The 14,091-nt window shown below is 42.7% G+C and overlaps 1 protein-coding gene across 1 annotated transcript in view; it reads right to left on the reverse strand.

Moving 5' to 3' along the window:
* The window catches only part of FBXO7 (F-box protein 7), a gene marked incomplete at its 5' end in the record, with an annotated part of 32,188 nt that overhangs the window by 13,878 nt on the left and 4,219 nt on the right, over nt 1-14,091 (reverse strand). The window contains 2 exons of the mRNA XM_006170368.3: nt 5,301-5,528; nt 10,386-10,683. Coding sequence (XP_006170430.3) covers nt 5,301-5,528; nt 10,386-10,683 — 526 coding nt within the window. The remainder of the gene's footprint in view (nt 1-5,300; nt 5,529-10,385; nt 10,684-14,091) is intronic.

A 14,091-nucleotide genomic window follows, 5' to 3' on the forward strand; every position in this document is an offset into this window, starting at 1 on the left:
CTCCTAACTTGTTTAGAAATAAGTATTTCTACACAGTCTCCTTAAACAAATGTATCAAACCATTAATATTCCTACTAATGGGCGATAATATTGGATTGTTGGGAAAGTCATAATGCATTTTTGCATAGAAAAATACATGATTTTCCCAATAACCTAATATAACATTCTTCTATCAAAATCTTTGCTCAAATACATAAAATATCGTAGACTGATTTCTCTCGACAGACTCACTTCTTTGCTTAGCAAAGCCATATCATTATTCAAGACCCCAACACAAATGCTGCTTCCTTTGTAAAGCCTTTTTCAAAAAACCATCCTGTAGCCATTTTATCACCTAACATTCTGCTCATTTTCCTACTGTGATATACGTGTTATGTTATTTACCTATTTATGTTTATTTATATTATTCAGACATTATAACTATCTTTGTATTTGTCTCTCTCTCCTACTTATGGACCCATTCAGAACCTTAGAAGGAGCATTCCATTATTTCATTCTAATTCCGGGCTCCGAGCATGGCTCTTGTTGGTCTGTAATGGTCAGTTAATTACTGTACATCTTTGTAACGCCCAGTGCGACCCAGAGACCAGGAGCATCAGTACCGCATGGAAATATGTAGAGCTCAGGCTCCATTCTACATTTGCTGAACCAGACTCCACACCTCAGGAAGACCCCCAGGTACTCCAAAGCATCCTGAAGCGTGAGAAGCTCTGCTCTCAGTGGTCTCTTCTACGAACCCCTGGCATCCCACCGTCCCTCCTAGAACCTGCTCATAGACTGCCGTGGTTTACACCTTGTCTATCTGCCACACTCAACTCAGGCAACTCGACAGCAGAGACTATCCACACATACATGTGACCTGAGAAGAGGGACAAGACACTGTTCCTAATACTGACAGATGCATATCAAGCAGATATCGAATGAAGAAAGAATGAATGAAAGAATCCAGATATACAACAACAGCATCAGAGCAACGTCCCACTTCCTAACTGAATCGTACTAAGTTACTGGCATTCATAGAGCAGTTAACATAGAAAATCACCTAGTGAACTTACTTGTCTAATATACCCAATCCACACACATTAACATTTTGTTTATGCATTACTGTACATAATCTTTTGTCCTTTTCTCAATACCATAGTTGCCATCACCCTCTGTAACAGTAACGAAAAACTGACAAAATAAACGAGAAACAAAAAACAAAAAGAGGGCCGAACGTTTACCGAGTGCTACTATAGCCCATCACTGACGGCACTCCATGCTCAGTCCCAAACACCTCGAACATCCCACATCCCAGAGGCATTATGGATGTGCCCTTTCCCAGTGGGAGCCTCACACCCTTCCAGGATGCCTGCTTTCCGGTGTGGCGCTTACCTGAGGGAGGTAGCCTGACTCCAACATGAGAAGATGGATCGACACCACCAAGGCCTCGTTGGCATCGGCACAGTCGGCTGACTGATACAGAGTCTCCAAGGAATGAGGCACTTGCCCTTCCACGGCCTCGCTGCACAGCATGGGTTCTGTGGGACAGAAACCTGCGCCCTCGTCCACATCCTCAACGTCCCGCAGCGACTCGGCTTCAAAGCTGGGACCAGGCCCTGACTGAAAAGATAACAAAAACAAGGTCACTACAAAGGCGTATTTTATACAGTATATTTTATATCCTGACGTAAACTGAGATTAGTGCTCCAAGTCGTGGGCTCAAAAGGGAGTCATTTTAAACAAACCTTCACAAATAAACAAGCCTGAGACCTTCTCCTCCCTCAATTCCTTATCCCCTTCATTCTAACAGGCAGAAAGCCCAGAGATCATCCCGGACTCCTCCTCTGCCATACTAAACCTCGCCCCAAGTCTGATCAGTCTTCTGAGTTCCCTGAACATAATCCCAAAGGGCCCAGCGTCTGCCTTCCTACTCTACTGGTACGTCAGACCAGAGGAGTAAGTAAGACTGCCTAGCTCCTGCCTTCAGCCAAGACCCTGACAAGTATCTCTGTGTTCACTTTCTTGCCTTCCAGTACATTCTACCCACTGACACCAGAATTTCCTGATGACTAAGAATCCAACTATGTCCTATGTCCCAGCTTAAAACTCACTGGTACATCCCCAACACAGACAACAGCATTCTCCTTGATTGCTCCTTAGACTGTGACCCTAAATATTCTTAGGAAAAAAGTTGGTCCACAACCAAATGCAGTGTTTCTACATGTGCTACATGCTACAACAACCTAGCCCCACTCTCCATATTCACAAACTACATTACAGCATTATTAAAACTCTGCAGAGTCTAATAATAATAGGTGCACATGTTCCACCAAGAAACACTCTTGCTCCCTCACCCCTTAGCATCCATCCAACACAATTTCATGAAACAAGTTTTTCATGAAGGACATTTAGAGAAATGTAGTTCGCGGGACCTTCAGTAGATGTTATAGCTATGTCACTGGACTCCCATGTAGTTGACTATGGTTCAAGTCCCAGATCTGGTGGCTTAAAGTCACCCTTAAAGTCACCCTGGGCACTTGTGCATGCGTGCCTAAGATCCCAAGAGGAGAATGGAGAAGCAGGGATTGTGGCATGGCCATCCTCCCTGGGGGGTGATTATTTCTCACTTTCTGTCTCTGTCTTTCTAGGAGCGCACACGCCCTATGGCAAAAAAAAAAAAAAAAAACTCTCAAAAAGAAAGAAAAGAGAAATGCAGTTCGATGAATTTAAGTCCAACCCCCTAAACTCCTTGGCGTATCATCACCTAACCCCTGACTCTTTATCAAGTTCACGTTCTGCCAGTCCCTTCCTACCCACTGCCATCTTCCCTATCTCTGCATGAGTAATATAGACTACCACCCTCCCTTGCAAAGGTCTGGCTCCCTGCATCTGACCCCACTGTGTTGCAATTCTCTGATCACACATCTGCACCCCTCCACGACTGCCAGCTTATGAAGGACCAGACTGCATGTCACCCATTTTCATAACCCCGGTAGAGTACCTGGCAGAGTGGCCATTCAATAAATACTATAGTACAAACACCGAAGGACAATGTCTTACAATTTTAAAGTGTTTTCGCATTTGTACCCTCCAACCATCCAATAAAATAGATAATGTAGCCTTTTTATAGATGCTATCATTATAACTTAGAAAGATCAAATAACACAATCAAGGTTACCAGCTATAAAAACCTGAAACAAATTCAGATCTCCAGACTCACAGTTCAGGAATTTTAGTAGTAATAAGCTGCTTAACTAAAATCAAATTACCTTTGTTCGTTTTGCTCAGAAAGCTTGTTTCCTAGGCATGTGCTCAACTCTAAATGTGAAGCATGTGCTTTCTCTTTTTAAGTTTGTGCTTCCACTAAAGGAGGAGCAGAGAAAATTAAAATTATGTAGTATGAGTGAAAGTTTGGAGTAATATAAGAGAGCCAGAGCTGATGACTGTTCTTCCAACATCTCTTACAAAATTATCTAAATTTACCTGTTACGATCTACAGGCCAATGACAACTTGTACTACCTAAAAAAGGAGGTATGGCACAAAACCATTTTTGTATTTTGTGGTATTTTTTTCTTTCTTTCTTTCTTTTTTCTTAGAGGTTTTTGCTATAGGGTGCGTGCGTTCGCCAGAAAGACAAGAGACAGAGAGACAGAAAGCGAGAAATCATCCCCCAGGGGGATGACCACGCTGCAATCCCTGCTCCTCCATTCTCTTCTTGGGATCTTGGGCATGCACACACACGCGCCTGGCATGAGTTTAAGCCACCGGGTCCAGGATTCGAACCACGGTCGACTACGTGGGAGTCCAGCAACATAGCCATTATGCTAACTGTTGGTCACTTTATGGTATTTTTCAAGCAAATGGAAACTACTATACTAAAAAAACAATTAACACTGAGCTAAACTTTTTTTTTTTTTTTTGCTATAGGACGCGTGCGCTCACCAGACAGAGAGAGAGAGAGAGAGATATTTCTACACAGTCTCCTTAAACAAATGTATCAAACCATTAATATTCCTACTAATGGGCGATAATATTGGATTGTTGGGAAAGTCATAATGCATTTTTGCATAGAAAAATACATGATTTTCCCAATAACCTAATATAACATTCTTCTATCAAAATCTTTGCTCAAATACATAAAATATCGTAGACTGATTTCTCTCGACAGACTCACTTCTTTGCTTAGCAAAGCCATATCATTATTCAAGACCCCAACACAAATGCTGCTTCCTTTGTAAAGCCTTTTTCAAAAAACCATCCTGTAGCCATTTTATCACCTAACATTCTGCTCATTTTCCTACTGTGATATACGTGTTATGTTATTTACCTATTTATGTTTATTTATATTATTCAGACATTATAACTATCTTTGTATTTGTCTCTCTCTCCTACTTATGGACCCATTCAGAACCTTAGAAGGAGCATTCCATTATTTCATTCTAATTCCGGGCTCCGAGCATGGCTCTTGTTGGTCTGTAATGGTCAGTTAATTACTGTACATCTTTGTAACGCCCAGTGCGACCCAGAGACCAGGAGCATCAGTACCGCATGGAAATATGTAGAGCTCAGGCTCCATTCTACATTTGCTGAACCAGACTCCACACCTCAGGAAGACCCCCAGGTACTCCAAAGCATCCTGAAGCGTGAGAAGCTCTGCTCTCAGTGGTCTCTTCTACGAACCCCTGGCATCCCACCGTCCCTCCTAGAACCTGCTCATAGACTGCCGTGGTTTACACCTTGTCTATCTGCCACACTCAACTCAGGCAACTCGACAGCAGAGACTATCCACACATACATGTGACCTGAGAAGAGGGACAAGACACTGTTCCTAATACTGACAGATGCATATCAAGCAGATATCGAATGAAGAAAGAATGAATGAAAGAATCCAGATATACAACAACAGCATCAGAGCAACGTCCCACTTCCTAACTGAATCGTACTAAGTTACTGGCATTCATAGAGCAGTTAACATAGAAAATCACCTAGTGAACTTACTTGTCTAATATACCCAATCCACACACATTAACATTTTGTTTATGCATTACTGTACATAATCTTTTGTCCTTTTCTCAATACCATAGTTGCCATCACCCTCTGTAACAGTAACGAAAAACTGACAAAATAAACGAGAAACAAAAAACAAAAAGAGGGCCGAACGTTTACCGAGTGCTACTATAGCCCATCACTGACGGCACTCCATGCTCAGTCCCAAACACCTCGAACATCCCACATCCCAGAGGCATTATGGATGTGCCCTTTCCCAGTGGGAGCCTCACACCCTTCCAGGATGCCTGCTTTCCGGTGTGGCGCTTACCTGAGGGAGGTAGCCTGACTCCAACATGAGAAGATGGATCGACACCACCAAGGCCTCGTTGGCATCGGCACAGTCGGCTGACTGATACAGAGTCTCCAAGGAATGAGGCACTTGCCCTTCCACGGCCTCGCTGCACAGCATGGGTTCTGTGGGACAGAAACCTGCGCCCTCGTCCACATCCTCAACGTCCCGCAGCGACTCGGCTTCAAAGCTGGGACCAGGCCCTGACTGAAAAGATAACAAAAACAAGGTCACTACAAAGGCGTATTTTATACAGTATATTTTATATCCTGACGTAAACTGAGATTAGTGCTCCAAGTCGTGGGCTCAAAAGGGAGTCATTTTAAACAAACCTTCACAAATAAACAAGCCTGAGACCTTCTCCTCCCTCAATTCCTTATCCCCTTCATTCTAACAGGCAGAAAGCCCAGAGATCATCCCGGACTCCTCCTCTGCCATACTAAACCTCGCCCCAAGTCTGATCAGTCTTCTGAGTTCCCTGAACATAATCCCAAAGGGCCCAGCGTCTGCCTTCCTACTCTACTGGTACGTCAGACCAGAGGAGTAAGTAAGACTGCCTAGCTCCTGCCTTCAGCCAAGACCCTGACAAGTATCTCTGTGTTCACTTTCTTGCCTTCCAGTACATTCTACCCACTGACACCAGAATTTCCTGATGACTAAGAATCCAACTATGTCCTATGTCCCAGCTTAAAACTCACTGGTACATCCCCAACACAGACAACAGCATTCTCCTTGATTGCTCCTTAGACTGTGACCCTAAATATTCTTAGGAAAAAAGTTGGTCCACAACCAAATGCAGTGTTTCTACATGTGCTACATGCTACAACAACCTAGCCCCACTCTCCATATTCACAAACTACATTACAGCATTATTAAAACTCTGCAGAGTCTAATAATAATAGGTGCACATGTTCCACCAAGAAACACTCTTGCTCCCTCACCCCTTAGCATCCATCCAACACAATTTCATGAAACAAGTTTTTCATGAAGGACATTTAGAGAAATGTAGTTCGCGGGACCTTCAGTAGATGTTATAGCTATGTCACTGGACTCCCATGTAGTTGACTATGGTTCAAGTCCCAGATCTGGTGGCTTAAAGTCACCCTTAAAGTCACCCTGGGCACTTGTGCATGCGTGCCTAAGATCCCAAGAGGAGAATGGAGAAGCAGGGATTGTGGCATGGCCATCCTCCCTGGGGGGTGATTATTTCTCACTTTCTGTCTCTGTCTTTCTAGGAGCGCACACGCCCTATGGCAAAAAAAAAAAAAAAAAAACTCCCAAAACAAAAAGAAAAGGAAAAAGGAGGTTCGATGAATTTAGGCCCAACCCCTAAACTCCTTGGCGTATCATCACCTAACCCCTGACTCTTTATCAAGTTCACGTTCTGCCAGTCCCTTCCTACCCACTGCCATCTTCCCTATCTCTGCATGAGTAATATAGACTACCACCCTCCCTTGCAAAGGTCTGGCTCCCTGCATCTGACCCCACTGTGTTGCAATTCTCTGATCACACATCTGCACCCCTCCACGACTGCCAGCTTATGAAGGACCAGACTGCATGTCACCCATTTTCATAACCCCGGTAGAGTACCTGGCAGAGTGGCCATTCAATAAATACTATAGTACAAACACCGAAGGACAATGTCTTACAATTTTAAAGTGTTTTCGCATTTGTACCCTCCAACCATCCAATAAAATAGATAATGTAGCCTTTTTATAGATGCTATCATTATAACTTAGAAAGATCAAATAACACAATCAAGGTTACCAGCTATAAAAACCTGAAACAAATTCAGATCTCCAGACTCACAGTTCAGGAATTTTAGTAGTAATAAGCTGCTTAACTAAAATCAAATTACCTTTGTTCGTTTTGCTCAGAAAGCTTGTTTCCTAGGCATGTGCTCAACTCTAAATGTGAAGCATGTGCTTTCTCTTTTTAAGTTTGTGCTTCCACTAAAGGAGGAGCAGAGAAAATTAAAATTATGTAGTATGAGTGAAAGTTTGGAGTAATATAAGAGAGCCAGAGCTGATGACTGTTCTTCCAACATCTCTTACAAAATTATCTAAATTTACCTGTTACGATCTACAGGCCAATGACAACTTGTACTACCTAAAAAAGGAGGTATGGCACAAAACCATTTTTGTATTTTGTGGTATTTTTTTCTTTCTTTCTTTCTTTTTTCTTAGAGGTTTTTGCTATAGGGTGCGTGCGTTCGCCAGAAAGACAAGAGACAGAGAGACAGAAAGCGAGAAATCATCCCCCAGGGTGATGACCACGCTGCAATCCCTGCTCCTCCATTCTCTTCTTGGGATCTTGGGCATGCACACACACGCGCCTGGCATGAGTTTAAGCCACCGGGTCCAGGATTCGAACCACGGTCGACTACGTGGGAGTCCAGCAACATAGCCATTATGCTAACTGTTGGTCACTTTATGGTATTTTTCAAGCAAATGGAAACTACTATACTAAAAAAACAATTAACACTGAGCTAAACTTTTTTTTTTTTTTTTGCTATAGGACGCGTGCGCTCACCAGACAGAGAGAGAGAGAGAGAGAAAGCGAGAAATCACCCCCCAGGGAGGATGGCCACGCCGCAATCCCTTCTCCTCCATTCTCCTCTTGGGATCTTGGGCATGCACGCACATGCACCCGGCGTGAGTTTTAAGCCACCGGGTCCGGGACGCGAATCGCGGTTGACTACGTGGGAGTCCAGCGACATAGCCATTACACTAACTGCTGGTCCCTTTATGGTATTTTTTCAAGCAAATGGAAACTACTATACTAAAAACCAATTAACAATGAGCTAAATTATTTTTTTAAAAAGGCTCTTTGTGGGGCCGGCAGGTGGAGTGGTGGTTAGGGGTGCTGGATTCTCACATGGCTGACTGGTCCAAGTCCCGGACCTGGTAGCTTGCTTTCTCACTTTCCCTTTCTCTGATCAAATTAAAAAGTAACAGTAACAAATGGAATTAAATAAATAAATCTTAAAAAAAAAAAAGGGCTCTTTGCTTCTTTACCACAATGCATAGCTTTTTGCCAACTACTAACTGACAGTTGGATGTAACAGAGTATATTTTGAAAAATTGAAAGGGGTAGCCTAAGCTGATAATTACATCAGAGGGAGATAATCAGAACCTTCTGGTGGGCTCGTCAAACCTTACTCTTAACTCCATGAGAACAATGACATCCTCTGAGTCATTCTGATACAAATATCTATCATTTTCTTCTGTATGGAAATGAGAAAAAAAGGTTAACACCACACCTCTCTAGCAGATCATTTTCCATGTCATTTACCAAAAACTAAAACAGGTGAGTAAAATGCATGAGCATTAGCACATGGCCTGAAACAAAGAATCCGTTTCTCACTGAAGACTCAACAGGTAGTAGATAAATTCACAAAATGATGAAATAAGAAAATGAATATTTAATTACAAGAGTAAAATTCACTTCCTGAAGTTTCAAGTTTTATCTACCTGTTTTCCTTTCCTTATGCTCCAGTCTACATTTAATTAGCAGATCATACTGTCTGAAATACTTAAAGCAGTGTTTATGAGATTTCAAGTTTCCATACTAAGATTTCACCCTACACAACACTTAAAATATAAAACAATATGCTTTTAGAACTGAAAGTACTAGCTTGAGGCAACATCAATTTCTCAAGTGTGTGTGTGTGTGTGTGTGTGTGTGTGTATACACACATATAGACATGTGTACATATACACATATATACATATATACATGTGTGTGTACATGTGTGTGTATGTACATATGTATATCTCCCAGTAAGATAAAGCTTTTTACAGCATATGTATAGGTACTTTATTAGTTGGGGTTTTTTAATCTGCTAGGGAGCGTGAATGCTCATGGGAGAGACAGACAGAGACAGCAGCCCCCATGGAGAATGGTCACACTGCAATCCCTCCTCCTCCTCTCCTACCTTTCACGATTTGGAGCACACAAGTCCAGAGTGTTTTTCAAGCTCATGAGTCTGGGACACGAACTGCGCAGCTGGCCATGTGGCATCCAGCTGCCTTAACCACCACACCAGCTGGCCTTATGTAATTTGAATAGTACACAGAAATAAACGGAACACTTTTATCAACATTACCTCTGAATGAGCTTATCTCAGTGGTTAAAGGAACCAGAACCCACATGGTTGACAATGGTTCAAATTCCAGCCCTGATAGCCTGAAAAATATGGCAGGCACAGGTACGTGCATTGCCCCAAATCCCAATGGAAGAGGAATTTAGAAGGGACTACAGAATGACCACGCCCATTGGATGGCACTTTCTCCCTCTGTCTCTCTATGGCAAATGCACACAGCCTCTGGCAAATGGAGGGAGGGAGGGAGAAAAGTAAAGAAGTAAAGAGGGAAGGAGGGAAGAACAGAAAGAAGACAGGAGAGGGAATGAAGACGGTAATGGATGCCAGCCTGGGTGGGCAGCAAGAGCAAAGTCGTGGAAACAATAACCAGGCTGTGTGCCCACGTGCACATGAATACGTGACTGTGTTAGCTGGGGGAGGAGAAATGATCAGCAGGCAGCCTAACTACAGACGACAGTTTACAGGAGGGAAAAAACAGAAACTAGCTCTGGAAAGGCTGGGTGGGCAGCTTTTCAGAAGGCCTTGAAAACTAGATGTAGGACAGACAACATTTTCCTCCTGTAAAGGGACAGGGTTGAACTAGAGGTACTTGGTCTTTTCCAGCTCAAAAATGATGAGCCACTGCGCCACCTGCCGCCCAATCACTTGGAAATAGCTCGACTCGACACACAGCACCCATGAGCAACCGGGTCGGAGAAGCGGAGCTGTACATTCTAAGCCTAGCAACAACAGAAGCCGAGATAGTGTATCTGAAGGACAAGTGTCTGAATAAAACAAGGAGGTAAAAACTAGGTATTTTACAATGCCAGCCCAATACTGGGTCCATTATTTAACTGTTTTAAAAAAAAAGTTTTATAAAAATATAATCTGCAATCAGCTGAGATAATTATCCTGACTGACACAAAATTCAACGGAGGTGTCCAACATCCTTTATCAACTGCGTGGCCTTGAATACCCACCACACGGTCATCGTCATTCCGGACATCAGACTGGGCTGCCTGTCCCTGGGATGGATCACCCAGCTGTTCACTCTGGATGCTCGCCTGACTGCAGCTGGCAGCCAGAGGGGGCTGGTCATTACTCTGGAGTGAGGAATGCTCTGAATCTGTGGATGAAGGGAAGTTAGGTGCTGGAATGGCATCTTCAAGAACCAAACATATCAAGTCCCCAGAAACAATCCCATATGAAGCCAAGGTCTCTTCATCTCCAGTGAGGGCATCCTTGTTGTTCAATGTAATTGCAAATCGGGTATCAGAACTGCCAAGAAAGACGGACAAGGATAGTGAGAGCTATCTGTCAGCATTATCCTCAATAATACATTTGGAACATACATAAGGTACATAGTATGACCCCAGAAGAACTAAGTAATTTCATAAAAAGAAGGGAGAGGCCAAAGTTTTGAGAAAATTATCAAAATGATTTGTTCTTATTACTGAATGCTTGGGTTACAGATAGACTTCTAATGGCTAAAACTCTAGCCCGGGGGGCAGGATATAGTAACACTCATTAATTCACGTTTTCATCGATTCTAAGGTACATACTTTTTTATGTTTTGACATCTTTGAAATTGGAAGCTTCTTAAATCAACATATCAGATTATCTATTAATTATCAGCATCTTCGCCTCAGTGTTACATAAAATAATGGTATTTTACAACTGATAGCAACCGAGACTCAATGAAACACCCTTTCATAAAAAATGAGAATTAGATCTCATCATCCCTCTGCTTAAAACCCTCTATTAGCTTCTATCTGAATCTGGAATAGAATCCTTAACAGGGCCAAAAAGCCCAGTATTTGACCCCTTCCCACTTCTCTGTGGGGACTTGCTTGGCAGAACGCGCGTTTTCGAGTGGGGGGAGTGGCTGTGGATATTCTGTGCCATCCATGCTCTCACCCACTGTCCGCTATTCACGTGGGCGTACATCGTCCTCACTGCAGCCTTTGGGCACCACTTGCTCTTCCAAGTCTTCACATGACAGACTCATTCCCACCATTCATGTCTCAGTTCAAATGTCACCTCTTCAGAGATGTCTTTCACTCCGCCTCCTGCACTGTCTAATCCATTCCCAAGTTATCTTCCTACTGCAGCCTCACTAGTTGAAAACATCTCACTTGTCTACTATCTGTCTTCCCCAGCCCTACCACCAGAGCTTACGTTTCCTAAGAACAGAGATCTCCAGCACTTGGCACAGTAAGTATCTTGTGGAACAAATGCAACTACCAACATTAGCTGAGAAGATCAGGTGAGGGTGAAACTCTCAGCACGGCTGCCCATTCAGCATCCTGACAGGACCCTTTGCTTACATTGGCTTCAAAGTTCCAGATGTCTGTCCTGAATGAATAATCATCATCACATGTACATGGATGACTGCGCACAAATGCATCCTTCCTGCTGACGACAGGGTTAAGCTCACCCTTCCTACCAACGATCAGTTCAGATGCCTTATCTTTTTCTTTTTTTCAGTTTTTAAACTTACGATAGAGCAAATGTGCACACACGTGTGACAGTCACAATCTCCTTCCTGCAGTCCTCCAGTCTGTTGATTTTGGGCACTCGTACACATGCGTATTTCAGGCTAACCAGTCCAGGGATTCAAACCACAGTCGCCATGTGGTATCCAGCTTCCCACGAGCACTGCCTTACTGCTGTGCCACAGAACCAGCCCTCCAGTGTCGTTTATATGGAGGACAGTATAATGCAAACCCCCAAGCCCACTGCCAAACAAGCTAAGGGCTCAAATGGGCCTGAAGCAATAACCAGCCATCCCTTCCACAGCAGCCGATTTGATGTTGGGAAAATACCATCCTTTTTCATCACAGAACGGTGAGGAATAATGAACAGACATTTGTAAAACACGGGGAGGTAGGTGGTGCGGTGGTTAAGGCACTAGAGTCCCACATGACTGAACACGGTTCAAGTCCCAGACCTGGCAGCTTACTTTCTTACTTTCTCTCTCTCTGGTCAAATAAAAATATAATAATAACTGATTCTTTTAAAAACACATTTTATAAGGCATTTATACTCAGCAACACTCGTTTCCTTAATTTTTTGAGAAGTTAACAAAAGATGAAGTCCTTTAAAAATGATGTTCTATTTACTTTTTCTTACAATGTTGCATTTTTAAGTATTCCAACTAAGAGTTGTTTTTTTCTTTCACATGTAAATATTATCAATTAAAGTGCATTTGATAGAGGAATTACTGAAGTAAAACTATTCCTGCTTAGTAGAATACAACTGGCTCTGCTTCTGTGTTCAAAATGCTTTGATAGGGAACCAGCAGTTAGCGTAATGGCTGTGTCGCTGGATTCCCACGTAGTCGACCACGGTTCGTGTCCCGGACCCGGTGGCTTAAAACTCACGCCAGGCGCGTGTGCGTGCGTGCCCAAGATCCTGAGAGGAGAATGGAGGAGAAGGGATTGCGGTGTGACCATCCCCCCTGGGGGGTGATTTCTCGCTTTCTGTCTCTATGTGTCTCTCTGTCTGTCTGGCGAGTGCACGTGCCCTACAGTGAAAATCTCTCCAAAAAAAAATGCTTTGATAAACCAAATGTTGAAAATCTGCCAGCTGCCCATAAAAACACAACTCAACTTTGGCAGAAAAAGGACAACACCTAAAATTAACTATGTGTTTATGGATCTCTGCCACAGCATAAGGTTGTTTGGTTTCAAACAGCATCTAGCACAATGTACTTTCAAATACCTATTTGGAGAAAAGGTGAAAAACAGTCTGTTTAATAAAACTGCCAACTTTCCCTCCCACTTCAAAATAGGGGAGAACTATTTTTAAAGTAATATGCAGTTTTCCAAAGTTCTATTTTCCAAAACTGGAGGGGGGGGGGTATTTAACTTCACAAGGAAATGAAAAGTCCAGAAACTCCAGGCTCTTAGAAGTATTTTATGGCAAACCTACATCCACTTGTTCAGTGAAGACACTTTTAAAACAACAATGCCATGTGGACACATTTTAAAACTGCCCTGTATGACAAAGTGAACCATTCAGAAGAATGGACTCACTTCCACAAGCTGAAGCTCAAATTCCTTCCAGCCTCAACTGTGAAAACAAAGCTGAAAGAGAAACTAAGTTGGGCTCTTGGGCAAACAGTCATACTGGGTTTCACTTCCTTTCAAGACAGCCCTGCCTAATGAAAAAGTAATAATAAAAACATATACATGGGAACATGTTAAAAAAGACAGGTTAATTTATAAGTTGATGGTGAGGTAATGATGCCAACACGTAATACCATCAGGTTAAAGACCAAGAAATAGCAACAGGCATGATACTTGCTATAATGTTTAAAAGGAGTCATATCAACACCTCGTTTCTTGGGTTTCATTTGGTTTAATCTAATAAAATGCCTTAACCTGAAAAATAAAAAGGTGAGAAGTTCATAAAATGGGGCCTGGTTTTATGAATTTTCTAAAACCAAAACGAAAGCATGTGAGAGTCTTATAAAGGAGCCAGAAAACAGAAGGGTTTTCTTTTCTTTTGAAGAATTCACCTAAAAAGCCCCAGGGAACACGATGTTTTTTTTCTGAGCACACATAAATTTCACATTCACTAGCTCACTAGCTTACACTACCCCTTTACTCCCATTATTGTCTGCACAAAATACCTTCTGGGGAAACAGACTAGCTTGGGGGGGGGGGGGCAGTTCAAAAAAGG

Source organism: Tupaia chinensis, unplaced genomic scaffold (genome assembly GCF_000334495.1).
Source record: "Tupaia chinensis unplaced genomic scaffold, TupChi_1.0 Scaffold148234_1, whole genome shotgun sequence".
Taxonomy (NCBI): Eukaryota; Metazoa; Chordata; class Mammalia; order Scandentia; family Tupaiidae; genus Tupaia; species Tupaia belangeri.